The sequence below is a fragment of the Lagopus muta genome, chromosome 3 (genome assembly GCF_023343835.1).
Source record: "Lagopus muta isolate bLagMut1 chromosome 3, bLagMut1 primary, whole genome shotgun sequence".
Lineage (NCBI taxonomy): Eukaryota > Metazoa > Chordata > Aves > Galliformes > Phasianidae > Lagopus > Lagopus muta.
Window position 1 is genome coordinate 1,192,783 of NC_064435.1, and position 18,978 is coordinate 1,211,760.

Below are 18,978 nucleotides of genomic sequence, written 5' to 3' on the forward strand. Positions count from 1 at the left end.
GCCAGATGCACACGGGAGGACTTAGAATCACCAGCACCCAGCAATAGCACAACCAGTTCAACTTTCCAAAGAATCACAGAACGCTTTGGGTTGGAACAGACCTTGAAGAACATCCAGCTCTCACCCCAATACCATGGGCTCATTTGGGGGCACAGTTCCTCCTATGGGAAGCACCTGGGGTCATTTCAATAGCTCCCAACACAAGGAGGTGAGTTTGTCTCATTCCATGCAACCCCAACTGCCCACTCCATCCGTTTTTCAGTTGCTCACCCCTTCGTATTTCAGATTCTGCCGCTTTTCCTGCACCCCAGAATTCAACAAAGCATCATCTACTCTGCCAGGTTTCACAGAGATTTATTTTAATTGGGCTTTGCTGAGGCCAGATGACTTATTATCACTCGAGGATGAGCGCTGAGCTAACGCTGGGAAGCCCTGTTGTGCTTCCAGCCCCATCTCCATCCCACCACGAGGCACCAAACAACATCTCTGCCTCCCCAACCACACAACTGGGAGAGCACTGACCTACTTGGCAGCAGCGCCAAGAGCCCGTGCTCCTTTTTTTTTTTTCCTTCTTTTTTCTTTTTTTTTCCTTTTTAATGATTTAAGACAAGTCAAATGGGAGGCTCCAGGGAGAAGGGAATTCCACAAAGTCATTAACGGGGCGCCGGGGGGACAGCTTGCGAGCCAGCGATCAGCGCTGCTCCTGTAAGCCTAAATCCCTCCACCAATTTGCCAAGAGCCTCATCAAACAAATTTTACGTCAGGCTTTGACAGCTGACAGATTGAAGCCTGTAGGCAAGGAGACGGCTCCCAAAGAAAGGAGTTAGTGCAACCAGCAGCAACGGGGATGGATGTCAGCTAGCCAACGAGGCACAAACGTCAGGAAAAGTGGACGTCTGTCTTCTCAGATCTAGGTCTCTTATTCTTGGCTTCCACATCCCAAGCTGTAGCATGGAAATGCCTCCAAGAATGCTTCAAGTGCAGTAAATACAGCTCGTGTTCCTTGATGCAGCCACCACAAAAAAAGCTCAGCACACAGGAGAGTCCCAAGGTAAGAAAAAGAAGTGAAACCTGAAGGCTGCTCTTCCTTGGTCCTTCCCAAGCACAGATGTAAAGAAGCGTCACGAGAGAAAAGCTGTGAATCAACAATCACAAAGTCATCTAGGTTGGGAAAAAAAGAAATCAGGCTGCCCAGAGAAGCTGTGGATGCCCCATCCCTGGAGGTGGTCAAGGTCAGGTTGGATGGGGTCAGGGCAGCCTGGTCAATGGCAAGTGACCCTGCCCATGGCAGGGGTCGGGGCTGGGTGAGCTTTCATGTCCTTTCAAACCCCAAAGCACTCTGGGATTCTTTGGAAAGACCTTCGAGATGACCAATCTGATCACAAAAATCACAGAACTGTCTAGGTGGGAAAAGACATTCAAGCCCAACCACCAACCTGAGTGCCATCACCAAACCACATCCCTTAGGGCCACATCCCCATATCTCTCAAATACCTCCAGAAATGGGGACATTGTCCTGGGCAGCCCCTCCCAATGCTTATAGGAGGAATCCTTATGTAGGGTTTCACGATGCTCTACTGCTCCTTTGCCCTTTGTCACATGGAGGTTTACATTCTCCCCATCCCACCTGCCATGCAATGCATTGGCCAGGGCTTGCATCACGCGACTGCGGCTCCTTGTCCCACACACCAAGAGCCTGAGTCTTGTGAAAAGCCACTGCACAAGGGTTGCTTGTTCCCACGTCGCCGGGGCAGACAAAGACTCCCACCTAGACAGTTCTGTGATTTTTGTGATCAGATTGGTCATCTTGAAGGTCTTTCCAAAGAATCCCGGAGTCGTTTGGGGTTTGAAAGGACATGAAAGCTCACCCAGCCCCGATCCCTGCCATGGGCAGGGTCACTTGCCATTGACCAGGCTGCCCTGACCCCATCCAACCTGACCTTGACCACCTCCAGGGATGGGGCATCCACAGCTTCTCTGGGCAGCCTGATTTCTTTTTTTCCCAACCTAGATGACTTTGTGATTGTTGATTCACAGCTTTTCTCTTGTGATGCTTCTTTACATCTGTGCTTGGGAAGGACCAAGGAAGAGCAGCCTTCAGGTTTCCCTTCCTTTTCTTACCTTGGGACTCTCCTGTGTGCTCAGCCTTTTTTGTGGTGGCTGCATCAAGGAACACGAGCTGTATTTACTGCACTTGAAGCATTCTTGGAGCCAGCACCCACGCAGCGACCTTACAGACCATCCTCGTTCTGGAGGACAGCGCTGAGCTCATGTACTCAAGACTGTGCGAGTTTATTGAGCTGAACACCTGATGGGCACTGATGATTTCACAGAATCATTTCACACAATGATTTGGGTCTGAAAGGACCTTAAAGCCCAGCCAGTCCCCCCAAATACGTGGGCAAGGGCACCTTCCATCGACCAGGTACCCAAAGAATATCCAACCCAGCCATTAAAGTCACCAAGGCTGAGCTTTGCAGTGAGGAGAGGCCCTCCCTTCATTCGCCATCCTACTCATCTGTCAAATAGCAACATACCCTCTAGCACTGCAAGAGGCTGCCATCAGACCCTTCCCACATGAAGGTCAGAACGTGGTTCAGGGTCTCTCTGTCCGTGAGCTGAAACAAGGAACACCACAGTCAGGGAGACGAAGCCTTTGATGATAAATAAAGCAACACTGGACCTCCAGCCCTCTGAGAAAGGTCAACTGTCACCCAATATTCCCATCCAGCCCCACTCAGCTCAAGGCTACAGCAGAGGAAGTGGGGAGGGACTTACATCCGACCCCAGCCCCCACCTGTAAGGCAGGCGCATCCTCCTCAACCCACCTCTTCCTCAGGGACGGCAGCTTCTTCTCTCATCTTTTCCACATCCCTTATCATCACAGCATAACGTGGCCACCAGACGGGCCACAACCCCACAGAACTCACAAATAAATACACCGCTCTTTGAGGGACTTCTTAAAGATGCTGTAGAAGGTTGGAGAAGATCATCAAGTCCAATTGTTGACCCATCTCCACCATTCACAAACCACAAGGGTTGGAAAAGGCTTCCAAGCTCAAGCTTTGGGGGTTGGACTCGATGATCTCTGGAGGTCCCTTCCAACCCCTACGATTCTGTGAAGTCCAACCCCAACCCACCCCAGCACGCCCACTGACCACGGCCCCGAGTGCCACACATCCACGGCTCTTGAGCACCTCCAGGGACAGCATCTCCACCTCCCTGGGCAGTCTCCCTTCTTTTGGAGAAGAACTTTCTTCCAATATCCAACCCAATCCCCCCCCCAGCACAACGTGAGGCCATCACCTCTCATCCTATTGCTGCTACTGCAGCGCACCCTCCTTTCAGAGAGCCATAAGGGGTGAAGAGGAGTCCCCAAGAGCCTCTTCTTCTCCAGTCCCAGCCACAGCCAACTCCATCAGCTGCTCCCCGCAGCTCCAGATCCTTCACAGCTCTTTGTTGCCAAGCGATGTCCTCCAATCCAGAATTCAGCTGACACATCCCCAGCTCCCTGACGTCTCCGCAATCAGCTGCAGCCAGCTGACTTGCACTCGGACAAACACTGCTATATTTGCACTCCATGGCTGCGCTCTGTTTTGCTAGTTAGCATTATTCATCTTCAAGTGCCATCTTTCACCCTGGAAGCTCAAAGCCACGCCGATGCCGGACCCATTCTGTAGGATGGGGTCAGCACTTGGCAATTTCCTGCTCTTTTATCTCGTGCAAAAAGCAGGATCTAAACCTCCACAGCCGCTTATCATCCTGCAGCCAAGCACAGCGCTGCGTGATCAGTTTGCTGTGGGGAACCGTGCGCCCTGGGAATCTGATGAACGCACCAAGTCCTCTTGGGAGAATGCTCACCCCCGTGCACAGCGCTGCAGTGCCACGGCCACAAAGCTATTTTGAGACAAGGATGCTAATTGCAATCTTTCCGATGCTAACACACACGTGAAGATCAGGGGGTGCAGCAAAAAGGGGAAAATGCTTTTTGCCTGAAAATGGCTTCGTTTGGAGAGTCAGTTCCCTGAGGTGTGCAAAGAAGGCACATAAACCTGAAACCAAACCAGCTCTGGATTTGCCCTGCCTGGGGTTTTATGCCTCTTCCCAGTAGATCTAAATGAAATCCCACCGCTTGGCTCGACCTGGGATACACCGACCGCTGGCTAATCGAGCACTGGATATCCCACCTTTTGGCATTACGTGCCCAAGCACAGCACCAAACCCAAAGCCGGGCGTTTTGTTTCTGTCAGTACTTGCTACGTGTCCAGGTGACCCAGCGCCAGCCTGCTTGGCTGTGGGTCGAAATACTGAAGCACAGCTGTCTGCACCCGAATCCTTCCCCACTTCAGATCACTCAGAGCACTTCACCTGGCTGCCTGATTGCCAGGGAAGATACCAGCTGCACAGCCCACGCCTTCAGATCCAAAGCCCCGAGAGCAGATGTGGGGCAGAGATATGCTGCGTTTCCCTCAGCTCTCCAGGGACAGCCATTGCCCATCAGCTGTGCAAGGAACCGGTGTTTCTACCCCTGCACAGATTGCTACTGGAAAAGTCCACCAGAAATCACAAATTGATATTTAAAAATAATAATAATAATAATAATAAAGGAAGCATTACTTAGAACCAACTGACACACTGATCATCAGCTAAGAATATTAATATATAAAAAACATCGGATGTCAACCCAGCACCACAGAACTGTTAACGTTGGCGAAGACCTCTCAGATCACCAAACCCAACCCCAGCTCATCTCCACCCGCTCTGTCCCTCGGTGCCACATCTCCAGCCCTTGAACGCCTCCAGGTGCAGTGACTCCACCACTTGACCACTTCTTACTGGAAGAAATTGCTCCTAATATCCAACCTGACCCCCCTGCCCTCCACCTGCTGACGCCAACCAAAAAGATATCGCTCACACACGGCACCAATTCCCCCAGTCCAGCCACACCAGACTATGAACTGGATCGAAGAATGGATCGGAACTGTTTCTAAACCTTTCATAGAGAGATTTGAACGAAGGCAAGAAAGATTCTGGAGAACATCCAGCAAAGATCCAATCCGACTGGAGAATACCGGGATCTGATGGTTGGAATTCACCATCCTGGAGGTCTTCCCCAACCTTGCTGCTCCCGTGAGTGGGCATGGTGGGGATGGGTTGACAGATGGGCTCCACTGATCTTGGAAGCCCTTTCCAACCTTAATGATTCTACAGTATTTTTCTCCTGCAGAAGCCTGAGACTCCTAACAGAGTTCTCCCCAAAAAACTCTACTTGGTGCCCAAAAACCCCAACGCATCTGTGGGGTTTTGCTCCTGAACCACCTCTGGTTTAGCACGCTTGAGCTCCACCATAAAAGCCAAGTGGGAGCTGTTCACCTTCCCTTTCACATCAGATTTAGCACGCAGGACTGGATGTAGGAGAGCTCACCCAAACGGAGAAGATTTTGCTCGTGCCCTTTCCGTGATGAACTCCAGGCTCTGCTGGCTGAGCAGCATCGCTCTCCACAGAAATTCTTCACAAACAAACCCAACATACTCACACAGATGGTGTAGCCCCTGAGGAAAACAATCTTTTATTAACGCCCATACTGGCGTCACCGAGTGCATCCTTCAGGTTTTATTATGCGCACCCGCATCACGCTGCCCCACCGCGGGGCCTGGCTGCCCTGCTGCCGTGTTTACCGCTTCTGTAATTCTATTTCCAATTCAGCAATGGGATTAAATGTGGTCCATGTGCTGAGTGGGGAGAAGCAAAGAGAAGGGGCTGAAAAGTGTCAGGTTGGAGATGCAGGAGGAGCTGAAGGACATCAGGGTAGAGAGGAGGTCAACAATGGGCTCAGCCTAAGGACCACTGAAGTTTTTGGGGGCTGAACGTGCCCCATTCCCTCTACAGGGCTGTGAATACACACACAGCTCTTACTTACCCAGTATTTCCTGTTTTAGACCCTAAGGAAGCCCCTGGTTCTTGTCCAAAGCTCAGGCCCTGCACTGTGCAAGCAGAATTAATTCCCAATGCCAGAACTCTTCCCAGCAAGCCCAGGTGCTTTGGTTGAGCTCAGCAATCAAAGCAAGCAGCCCACGTTCTGCTGAAGCAGGAAAATCCTCCCAGTGGCGCTTGACAGCGCGCCTCCGGTTGCACGCAGCTGCTTCAGCATCGCGATGCTATCAGGGATCCCAACCTGCACGGAAGGTTTGTGTTACCCTCACCTCTGCAATTAACAGCACCGTGCCAACTCCCGATCCTTAAATGAACTTCATTCCAACCCTGGCATCTCACTGAGCTGTCCCACCCTCATTTTGGTGGCTCAGCAGTTGGTTACCAGCCCCAGTCCACCAGTGGGGCAGCTTCAGCAGTGCAGCAAGCCGCAGACGTGTTTGGATGTGATAAATCGCTTGAAAGAAAGAAAAAACAACAACTTTGGCTGGGAGCTAATCTTCTTTGATAAGAATCAGCGTGGGAACTGGAAGCTCCAGTAACAACAAGTCAAAGCCTATTTATACAAGGAATCCACACCGGAGATCCAGAGGAGAACGCACAGGAGTGTCACTTGAAAGCATGCACCGAGAAAATACCCACTAATGCTCTCATTTTGTTGAACAAAGACTGGGAAAACACAGTTGCAACACTTCCACAGACCTCCATCTAGAGCAGGATGCTGCTAAAGACACTGAAGTTCAGCTTTCAGGTCATGGTGGGGATGGGTGATCTTGGAGGTCCCCTCCAATCTCAATGATTCTATGAGCAAGCATGGTGGGGATGTGTTGACGGTTGGACTAGATGATCTAAGCGGTCTCTTCCAACTTAGTGATTCTATTCTGTGATCCTAAGTCCATGATGATGACAAGTAGAAGCTCCGTGGCCTGGGGGCTCCACCAAGGCTTCACTGTGCTCCTTGGCGAGCTCCGGGCTCTCACTGCTTCGTGGCCATCCCTACACCTGAATGGCAGTTCATCCAGGTGTACATTCCTCTCCCATCACCCTTGGCACACGGGATCAGGTTGAAAACAGCCAACCAGGCCTCCCAAGTGAAAGGCAGAGCAAGGCAGGACACCGCTTAAGGAGCAGATGCAAGTCAGAACCAGGTGGTGGGCTTTAGGAAATAGAAAACTAGAAGGAAAAAGAATGAGCATTTCCAACTTGGTTGATCAGGTGCAAGCTCATAGATCGACCATTAAAAAGGAAAAGCAGCGATAGGGCGTGTTTCTACATTAAGACTAGCAAGACCTTCAAGATCATCAATTCCAACCCCAACTCATCACCATCATGCCCACTAACCACCACTGCCAACACGACCAGATTGCACTGAACAAAACCAAGCGGCTGGGAGCTTTCTTTCAAAGCTTGGGATTCGGTGTGACCTGGAGCGAGGAGCCCCTCAAGGCCTTTCTGGTCAGCCTGCGTTGGCACAAGCATGAAGACGACAGAGCCACAAGAATATCCAGAGTTGCAAAGGACCCACAAGGATCACACAGTCCTGGCTCCATGCAGGACCTGAAGCCCAAACTCTGAGTGCATTGTTCCAAGTGCTCCCTGAGCTCCAGCAGCTCAGGGCTGTGCCCACCGCCCTCTGGTGAAGACCCCTTTCCACCTCTGTCCCCAGCAGATGATGTCTCCAGCCACATGCGTGCCCTTGCTGCTGTCTCACCCTATCGCACAGCTTCCTGAAACGAGAAAACTCACCCAGAAACTGCAGCCTGTTGGACCAGCCACCAAAATCGCCTCAAAGGCCTTGCCTTTGGCTTCGCTGCTTTGCTTAGGCTTCCTCTGCCCACACAGGTCCCTTCTCCCTGTCATTTCTTCTTCCCCCAGGTAGATTTACCAAGAGGAGCGTCGCCGAGAAAACAACAGCTGCCACAATTACTGTAATCATTTCTCTTGGTCCATCTCCACTTTCTCACAACTCTCCATCTAAGCCGTCATTCCCTCGAGCTCTCCGCAACATCCGGGATGTTCTGCATTGAAACCCCACCCCTGGACACATCCACTGCTGACCCCACTGTCAGCAGCTGCCTTCCACTTCCACTACATCACAGAACGGTTAACAAAGACCTCCAAGGCCATCCATGTCCAACTGTGGGTGCCAACCCAACCCCACCACCTCACTCCTAGAATTGTGGAATCATTAAGGTTTGAAAAGACCTCCAAGATTATCAAGTCATCTCCACTACCTATTGGATGTTATGAGCTGTTTTTTTCAATTTCCCTTTTAGGAGTAGATGACCTCAAAATAAAATTGTGGACCTCACGAGACAACCACGTCCTCTACTAAAGTGATCCTCAATATCTGGAATGTTTTGGGAATCCCCAGAGTTCAGTACCAGCTTTCAAATTTAATTACCGAGAGCACTAAGCTGGAAATGGATTTCCATCACTCACGTTTCTGAAACTCAGACCAGATTTTCAGCAGTTACCCATAGGACCCGAAGGTTTTCTGCAGCTGGAAGTAGGCAGCGACTCCAACAACGCACCCAAGCAGAGATGACACACAGCCCCAACCTTTGGGAACAAACGTTTACTTTGAACCACTTTTCCTCTTCCCTTGCTGTTATTTAAAAGTCAAACAGCAGCCCAGATGAGAGATGTCAGCCTCAGAGGGCTGAGGCCTTTTATCACCCATCCAGGCTTGAGAAGGAAAGGTCACAGCAGAAATTCTCTATACAAAGAGAAAAGACTTTCATCAACTGCAAAGGTCATGTGTAGCGAGCACAGCCCAGCCAGAGCTTCTGAGCACTTTCTGATTCATCTGCATTCTAGATGTGGAATTACAGAGGAATTACCTGTTACGACACACGAGCACACTTCCTTCTGTTTTAAAAACCAACCTCTGCCTGAATTTTAGGTATTTTTTTTACAAGCCTCCGTCCTGTTGTAAATCAATCCCAGCCATTAACGATCCATCTCGCTATCCGGTAGCGACGTCTTTGATGTTTCATTATTCCCCAACAGCCTCCCCACTCTTTTTGATCATCAAACACACCAGAGATGAGATCACATGCTTCGGGACACGGAATCCCCCCTCAAGCCTAAAATAAGAAGAGCTGGACTCAACGACGCCCTCCAACTTGGGATATTCTACGATTTGACGATCCTTAAAACCAAAAAACATGTTGAGAGACCTAAACTGGAGCTGGACTTGGTGATCTCTGCAGGTTTTTTCCAACTGAACAACACTAAGTGTTCTGATTATTGATAATTTCAGGAGTCTTCAGGATGAGGTAGTGTTTAGGCACATATAGACTCAAAGCAAAACCTCTTTTAGGCATACTTCCATCTGTTTTGGCTTGGGATGCTGCTGTTTACCTCTGTTTCAAGCCAGGAATCCACAAACGCTTCTCCCACTCCACCCCAATGCCAGGAATGGCAAAAGGTCTCCAAGGAATTAACAGGAAATGGGGCTTGAACTCAGCAGCAAAACTGAAATAATCAGATCCGAGCTCTGCACCGACACTTACTGTGAACTTTAACTCACCCTGGACATTCCTAAGCGATTGCTATTTTGGTGCTGCAGCATTTTCACCCTTGCAAGAGGAAAACAAGCCAGCCCTCCACAGCGCTCTGCTTTTTATCTCTGCACTCAGCTCTTCCTCTCCCCGACCTCCTCCTGAGGCTGCACTCATAGCAACCGGCGTTGGACAACGATCTTGGACCACTGTACAGCCAACCAGATGACATCTGGGGCTCAAAAATGGAAAACAGTCCCCTGACAAAACATGACAGGAACCAAATACAGGAACAAATACATTGTCAATGAGTTTTCTTGTTGTTTCTTTGGGCACTTTTTGTGTTGAAATACGAAAGAATTGGGTCAGATGTAAAGATTGGGGGTTGGAACTGGATGATCTTTAAGGCAACTTTCAACTCAATCATCCTGTGGTTTTGTGATCTCTAAGGTCCCCTCTAACCCAACCATCTCATGGCTCTATGATCTTTAAGGACCCTTCCAACCTATTCCATGGCTCTATGATCTTTAAGGACCCTTCCAGCCCAACCATCCTACGGCTCTATGATCTTCGAGGTTCATTCCAACCCAACACATTCTATGTTCCTACAATTCCACATCTGAGCAATTATGGTAAGTCTATTACTAAACCTACAATTAAAAAACGTGATGAAATGTAACATGGCCAGACCCATTAACTCCCTCGCTCCTGCTCAACAGCCAAACACAGCATAAATAATTCCCTGACTTTAAAGCTCACTTCCCTTTTTACAGCTTTGCAATTATTTTATCTCACCTTGATGGTTTCCAATTTTACTGGTGAGATTAGAGCCTGCTTTATCTCGCAATTAGCCACAGGAAATCACACAGCAGTTCCCTGAGAGCACGATGAAGAGTATTACTTCCCCATTTGACAGGGAATTTCACACAGCTGCACTCCTATTTCCCCCGCAGCAAACACCCAGCACCGTCCTATAAGGGAAGGCGTGAAGCCAGCTCAGTGCAGGGTGCTGCACAGCTCATCTCTCTGCTTAGGAGATGGACCTGATGATCCTTAGGAGTCCTTTCCAACTTGGGACATGCCACGGTTCTTAGATGTGGTCTGGAGGACAAGGTGGCACCAGATACACACGAAGAGGCCACAAGATAATCTTAAATACCATCAGCTGATACATTTATGACCTGCCTAGAAAAGGCAAAGAATGGAAGAAATCCCCCCCCCCCCAAATGCTGTTTCATTCCCCAGTTAGAAAGTTTAGTAAGAAACGGGCCCTCTGAACACCTTTGCATACAGAAGCAGTCGCACAGTTCTCAGGTACATCTGTACCCATTGGAGCACTGAGTGCCTTCCCAACCCAACCCAATCCAACCCAACCCAAGCATCCTTCCGGCTTGCAATCTGTTCTGGAAACCATTAATTCAAGTAGTCCACAGGAATGGAAGCAAGAAACCAGACCAAGAAGTGGAAGGCAGCAATCTGAGCATCCAAATCACATCCTCCAACATCATATTCCTCCCCACACACCCCCAGCCCCCAACTTTTTCGTAAGCAGAAGACCTGCAGCCTTCTCAGGGCCTCTTCACCCCCTCAGTCATTCTCCTGCACCTTCCTAGAAGGGTCTCCAGGCAGCTCATTAACCAAAGGGCAATGTGCACCAGGCAATTCCCAGATTGGACAGGACCTTTGGAGCTCATCAGGTCCAAACCAGTCGCACCAGAAGAGTCTGAAAACTTCACCCACCCAAAAAAGTTGAGTCCTCCCCAAACGCTGTGAGAGCACCTTCCACCGGTTTCCCCATTGATGAGCAACACAGGTGGGGACAACGTGGCTTCACAAGCAACACGTTCAGCTTCAAAGCAGCCCTACAGCTTTCACAGGTGACCTTCCAGGTGAGTGGGGCTGGTCTGTGGGAGGGAACAAACCTCTGTAACGCAGCACACTCTTAAAACAGGCAGAAAACAACCAAATTTGGAGAAAAAAATTAAGAAATGGAACAGGCTACAAAAATCCAAAAGCTGGAACAAACTCATTGAGTGGCACTACGTTAATTCAAGGCTAGACTTGGTACATACCAAACATTTGAGACGAATCCTGGCATTTAGGGCTCTCAGGAATCCAACCCGCGTCGTGTTTTCCCCAAGCCAGCAAGGATAAATGAAGTTAGAGCTAGCTGGCCCTCCTGCTAGCCCCTGCCATGCACTTCGGAGAGATCTGGGGTATTTATTCCCTCTTCCTGGTCCAACACAGCCTCCACCACCACCCTTGCTCTCATGGGACATTCACTGCAGCAAATGGGCTCCTTATCCAGAGCTGCAGCCTCCACCGCCCGCCTCCCTCATTTCGGAGTGATACCAATCTGATTTCAGGCACAGGAAATGAAAAGGGCCATTGTCGAGGTCGCTGGAAACATCTGGCTGAGCACCCACCCCACAACGGCCCTCTTGTTCCCTCGTGGAACCATTCTGATGGGGTGAGGCAATGCCTCGGGGGCTCACAAATTGCTGTTTCCGCGCCCTCCGGCTCTGCTGCCTTCGTGCCTCTCCTCCGGGAGATTTCAAAGCTTTCATTTTGCTTGAGATGCATTGTAAATGCTCAATCAAGCGAGATCGCAGCTCACATTCGAGCTGCAAATTTCAGCCTTCCTTCAGTGCCTCCCAGAGTGTCAAAAGGCTCTCATGGAGCACGGCTGCCTCTGCCAAAGACCCCTATTTGCTTCTGATCTCTACTCAGCCTTCTGCGTCTAACAGCTGGAACACAAGGAACCAAACATCCCAGGAGTGCCTTCCATCTCCTCCTTCCCCACCCACTTCAGTTCAAACAAGGAATACTGGAGCCCAAACCCAACTGCGTTGCTCTCACAGCCTACTCATCCTTCCATCACCAGCCCTGCAAGACACCCGGGGCCATTTGGTGCTGCACCATCCCTTCAGCCCAACGCTGCCAGACGAGAAAGACAGAAGGAAAAGCCACTCGCATGCCAACCACCGAGCAAAGAGGAGAATTTTCACACTGAGTTGGCTGTAGGTGCACACAGAGCTGTGCCAGCTCAGGTCAGAGTCCCCAGTATCAGCTTCACGTGTTCTGCTTGCACAAGAGGAGCAACTAAAATAATTATTTTGGTTTAAGGTGCCTTTTAGAACAGGAGAACTGACAGCATTACGACTTGCAACTCCTTTTCCCTGAGGTCTCAATAACTTTATTCCACTGAGTACTGTGCACGGTGCAATAAAAATAATAACAATTCTCATCCCCACCGATGTTGGTGACCACAAAGGAAGCCTGCAACCTGCAGAGCTTCCCCCCAGCACACAGGGTCACGGAACCACGACAGCTTGCGGATGACAAATCCTTTTCTCGTGTGCCCGCCTGGCTCCTCGCAGAACTGTGATGCCAGAGACAAGAGCTGAGCTAACACTGCACATGGGGAAGCGTGCTCGTATTTTTAGCACGCACCCGAGGACGTCAACACTTCAGCTCACCCAACTGGAGGCGCAGCTCAGAGACGTGGCTCTGCAGCAGCTCAGTATGGCCACGGGTGGGTTGGGAGAGCATTCCTGCAGGAGCCACAGATTCACAGCATTACTCACAAAGGACAGAGCCCCAGCTGATTCACGCTCATCGTTTCAGCTCAAGTCTCCTTCCTTTCTTCCCATGCCTGGGACAATGTGTTCGCCACCATCTCATTGCTCAGCTCCTCCTGCAACGCTCGCCATGGAACTTGTCCTTCTGTCCAAGATGTGTTGGACTGTTTTTATTATTATTATGGAGATATAAATTCCTCTAAGCGAGACTGAATCTCTGAAAAAATGAGATGCTCCTACGCTTATGCAGAATTGAAGTTGCACTATAAGAGCAGACTCATATTCCTGATGCCTCCAAAGCAACTCTTCTCAACTTTATTTTGTCGAGGCTGGGCTCCCACTGAAGCTCAGCACTGAGGAGCTGGGTGCTGGTCCTCCCATTGAGCCACCCATCTTGGTTCCGGCCCTCACAACATCATTTTTGTTGTCCAGCAGTGGTTAAGCTGAGGGACGTACGTCACAGGGATGAAAGGCAGCACCATAAAGGCGATATTCATCCCCAAAGGTTGGCCAGGGCAGCAAACCCACTTGTGCCGTTTGTGCCGAGAAAGCGTAGGAGAGCAGTTGAAATGTTAAAGTTTGCATTCATGAATTTCACGTCCCAGAAAAAAACAAAATCCTTAAGATGTATTAATGCAGAAGTCAACAGAAGCTGATGGAACCAGACGGCACCGGGCCTTTTCCTCGTCTCCCCCCCCGGGAGGGATGGGCTGTGAGCGAACTCTTAGTCAGAAGGAGACAGAAGTGCTTCACAAAGCGGCGTTGCAAAAGCCCTGTTACAAAACCTCCTGAAAAAGGGAGGGGAGAAGGGATCAGTGCAGCAGGAGGGACGCTGCGGCTCCACCGACTGAGAGGAGAGATTATTGTAAACCTTGCTTAATTAGGGCATTAGCCTGCTAATTCTATTTAATAAAAATAGATGATAGATTTGGCTCTGCACCTGACAAAGAGGGCACAAAGAGGGTTCTTTCCATCGGTGTAGGATCAAAAGGATCCTTTCCAAACTGGGATATTCCATGATTCTATGATTCAGAAGAGACTTTGCTCCATTCTAAGACCCATTTCCCATGGGTCAGTAAACGGGGGGAGGAAGAGGACTGCTCCCATATACCACCACCACCTTCCTGCCCTGTTCCCAGCAGGATGAACCTGAACCAGCCCTGTAGGTCCTCACCCTGCCAGACCCCTGCAACTTGTGACGCCGCAGCAAATGAACGCGACAGATGATTACAGATTGCTGAAGAGCAGTTTTAATTATCTCCAGTAATGTATTGGCATTGCATTAGGAGAGCTGAACAACCTCCCTTCCATCCAGGGCCACCTCTACCGATACAAGAAAGGCTCAGATCACTGAGACTCACAGGCTTACAACCAGACACTCGTTTGTCCAAGCCAAGAAATCATTCCCTTCCACATTAGCTAGAAAGCATGCTGCCCTCAGCAGGGGCCAGGGTATATTAAGAGTTAGCTCACATGCCAGGATGAGGACATTTGCTAGAAACAGTTGAATATCATCAAGATCTCGGATATCTAATGGGGTTCCTTCACTTTGCTGGGCACACTGGGGTCATGGGTGAGCTTGGTGGTGGGGACTTACAAAGACTGCTCAAGAAACAGAGCTGAGAACCAGCGGAAGACTTAAGTACATGCTCTCAATGGCATGAACTCTCTTTTCATTTCATTTTCAGTGTTACACAAGAGGTTGTTCTGAATGGCAGATGAATTCCTATGGTCCCTGCCTACAGGTGGAAAACCAACATTGCCCAACTTCACAGTCAGACTGGGTCACCTTTCCAAGAAGCTATGCACATGTGGAGTAAGATATTATTATGTGCAGTTTGAGATGTATTCAGTCTCCATGTAATAGTAGGAAAGCCAGCGAAACAACATCACTTTTGGAAGTAATTAATCCCAAAGGAAGCAGCCAACAAAACACCACCCAGCCCATGGGTTTTGCTCTTCCACCTCAGAATCATAAAGTCATCAAGGTTGGAAAAGACCTCCAAGATCAAGTCCAACTGCCAACCCCACCACGGCCACTCACAGAATCACTAAGGTTGGAAAAGACCTCCGAGACCCCCAAGTCCAACCCCAACCCATCCCATCCCTCTACCCACGTCCCAAAGTGCCACATCTCCACATTCCCTTTGCACTTTCAGGGATGCTGACTCCACTACCTCCCTGGGCAGCTTGTGCCAATGCCTGACCACGCTTTCAGAGAAGAGATTTTTTCCAACCTGCAACAGGCTAGAAGGAAGGAAGGGCAAACAGCGTGCCAAATGACCACATTCACTTCAAGCACTTGAAAACTTGCACTGTGAAGACAACTCCTTCCACGCCAAAGCAGCAGGCAGCTTCCTAAAGCTGGTGGCAACCCAAGGAGACAGGATGCTGGGGCTGTGCCAAGCCCAAACAAACAAGATTGCAGGGGGTTGCTTAGAAACCTCTGAAAAAGACACCGAAAATGCAGATTTTGGTGAAGAGCACCGCAGTGTAGCTTGATTTGCAGGTCACCTTTGAGCCTGAGCACTCCGAGATTCTCACAGGTTGAGCCAGCATGGCTTCCTAGATGCCCCAAAATCCCTCAGCATTTCAAAAACAGACAGTGACACACGGGAGGAAGGCGCTGAGAAGAAAAAGAACGGAGTTACTGTAACGCGCGCAGCCCTGGCAGCTGATCAAGGAGACAGATGAAGGCAGCAATCTGTCTCCTTAAGATATGCATTTAATTTTTTATTTCTTACTGCTGCATAACTGTGCTGGAAGATGCTCGTGAAATGGCTGCGGCGCGAAGGGGCTGCGCCGGGAGAGTCCCTCTGCAATCACGAGGGAGGCAATGAGGAAAGTCATCGTTAGCAGTGCTTAATTGCCAGTAGCCAGCACGCTCCTTTGCATTCATTATTAACTTTCTAACGTACCTGTGCACCAGGATCACCGAGCAGGCTTTGCTCCAAGCTCTGCTGCAGCTGTCATTGAGGGATGTCACCTCCCCACGCGTGGCCCCCAGCGACGCCCAAGGTCCTGCATTACGTCAGAATGATTGGGCTTAGGTGAAAAGATGGAGAGCGACTCTTTATGCGCTCTGACAGCTGTAGGACACGGGGAATGGTTTTAAGCTAAAAGAGGGGAAATTTAGGTCAGGTGTTCGGAGGAAATTCTTAACCATGAGTGCGGTGAGGCACTGGAATAGGCTGCCTGGAGAAGCTGTGTGTGCTCCACCCCTGGAGGTGCTCAAGACCAGACTGGATGGGGTTTGGGCACTTTGGAAAATGGGAGCTGCTCCTTCCCACGGGGTTGGAATTGGAGGTTCAACCCAAACATTCCACGGTTCCGCAGCCTTTAAGGTCTCCTCCAACCTAGTGCATTCCATGATTCCATAATCGTTAAGGTCCTTCCAACCCAACCATTCCATGATTCCATAATCATTAAGGTCCTTCCAACCCAACCCTTCCATGATCTTTAAGGTCCTTCCAACCCAACCATTCCATGATTCCATAATCGTTAAGGTCCTTCCAACCCAACCATTCCATGATTCCATAATCGTTAAGGTCCTTCCAACCCAACCATTCCATGATTCCATAATCGTTAAGGTCCTTCCAACCCAACCATTCCATGATCTTTAAGGTCCTCCCAACCCAACCATTCCATGACTCCATGATCTTTAAGGTCCTCCCAACTCAACCATTCCATGATTCCATAATCGTTAAGGTCCTTCCAACCCAACCATTCCATGACTCCATAATCATTAAGGTCTTTCCAACCCAACCATTCCATGACTCCATGATCTTTAAGGTCCCTCCCAACCCAACCATTCCATGACTCCATGATCTTTAAGGTCCCTCCTAACCCAACCTTTCCACAGTTTCATGATCATTAAAGTCCTTCCAGTTCAAACATTCCACAATTCCATAATCTTTAAGGTCTTTCCAACTCAACCATCCCATGACTCCATGATCTTTAAGGTCTTTCCAACTCAACCATTCCATGACTCCATGATCTTTAAGGTCCCTCCCAACCCAACCATTCCATGACTCCATGATCTTTAAGGTCCCTCCTAACCCAACCTTTCCACAGTTTCATGATCATTAAGGTCCTTCCAGTTCAAACATTCCACAATTCCATGATCTTTAAGGTCTTTCCAACCCAACCATCCCATGACTCTATGATCTTTAAGGTCCTCCCAACCCAACCATTCCATGACTCCATGATCTTTAAGGTCCTCCCAACCCAACCATTCCATGATCCCATAATCTTTAAGGTCCCTCCTAACCCAACCTTTCCACAGTTTCATGATCATTAAGGTCCTTCCAGTTCAAACATTCCACAATTCCATAATCTTTAAGGTCTTTCCAACTCAACCATCCCATGACTCCATGATCTTTAAGGTCTTTCCCACCCAACCATTCCATGACTCCATGATCTTTAAGGTCCTCCCAACCCAACCATTCCATGATTCCATAATCTTTAAGGTCCCTCCTAACCCAACCTTTCCACAGTTTCATGATCATTAAGGTCCTTCCAGTTCAAACATTCCACAATTCCATGATCTTTAAGGTCTTTCCAACCCAACCATCCCATGACTCCATGATCTTTAAGGTCCTCCCAACCCAACCATTCCATGACTCCATGATCTTTAAGGTCCTCCCAACCCAACCATTCCATGATCCCATAATCTTTAAGGTCCCTCCTAACCCAACCTTTCCACAGTTTCATGATTATTAAGGTCCTTCCAGTTCAAACATTCCACAATTCCATAATCTTTAAGGTCTTTCCAGCTCAACCATCCCATGACTCCATGATCTTTAAGGTCTTTCCAACTCAACCATTCCATGACTCCATGATCTTTAAGGTCCCTCCCAACACAACCATTCCACAGTTTTGTGATTCCACGATTCCTCTCCTCCCAGCTTCCAGTTGCACTGGAGACTCCCAAGAAATGACACCGGGATCATCAGCAGGACAAAACAACTCTGTCCACCAACATACCAAACTGATCATTCATCTCAAACGCAGTGCAAGAACCTGGTTCAAGTTCTTCCAATCTCCAGATCTCCAAGCAGCTCCACACCAACCACTGTTTGCTTCCTACCACATCAAACCACCTCCTCCTACCCCATCCTGCTTAGTTCAGTTCCCAGACCGTTGGCTGCCACTCCATTGCCATCTCATTGCATGGAGCCATCCCTTCCCCATAATAAAACCTTACATCCCACCATTACGGGGAGCTGAGTTACACAAGCCTGCTCCAACCTGCTCCTCAAAACACCTCTCTGAGGGCAAATTCCTCCCGGGAGGGATGCAAGCAGTGTTTTGCCCTGAGATAAATGCAGTGGAGGCTACGGACAGGAGTTGTCTGCAATTGTCTACTAAATACTCAGCAACAACCTCTGAATACAGGTCAACATAATGAGGCCGTGGATGCAACAGCAGAGAAAAACAAGGACAAGTTCAGGTTTAAGAGATTTGGAAGCCATCAGGATGTACAACAACAGGGACCCCCAAAACATCACCAACTGAAGGCTCCGCACCGCGCTGATGTTGTATCTCCAGGATTCCACCAGGATTTTATCACATTTAACACAACTTAGGACTGTCTTGCTGAGGATCCAGTGGAGATCTGAAGATGTTCTTTTTGTGTTTTCCTCTCTGTTTTTCCAACCCCCACACCCAGGATTTTCCCTTTAGCTCACATCAGTCAAACATCTTGCTCTAAAACTGGCAGAAATTAACAGTTTTTCCCCAGGATCAGCAGCCAGCAGTGATCTCTCACCTGAAAGACACAACAGGGCACCAGCAGCACGAAGAAGATGGAAAGCAGCTCGTGTTTGCCCCATATTAAAGGCTCCACGAGGTTCTGAAGCACGAAAACGTCTTTTTCCCTACAGGATACGGTGAGAACAGAAGCAGAGAGAACAACGGGGGTGGGAGGAAGAAGAGGAAAAAAAAAAACAACCAGCAA

The 18,978-nt window shown here is 49.2% G+C and overlaps 1 protein-coding gene across 2 annotated transcripts in view; it reads right to left on the reverse strand.

Annotated features, from left to right (window-relative positions):
- ARHGAP39 (Rho GTPase activating protein 39) overlaps positions 1–18,978 on the reverse strand; it is a 110,687-nt gene that overhangs the window by 73,361 nt on the left and 18,348 nt on the right. Inside the window, exon 1 of one of the 2 annotated variants that reach the window (XM_048938965.1) lies at positions 11,511–11,680. The exons of the other annotated variant lie outside the window; for it this stretch is intronic. Within the exon in view, the coding sequence (XP_048794922.1) occupies positions 11,511–11,536 (26 nt within the window). The 5' untranslated portion in view covers positions 11,537–11,680. Of the gene's footprint in view, positions 1–11,510; positions 11,681–18,978 lie in introns of those variants that run through there. 2 annotated transcript variants of the gene reach the window in all.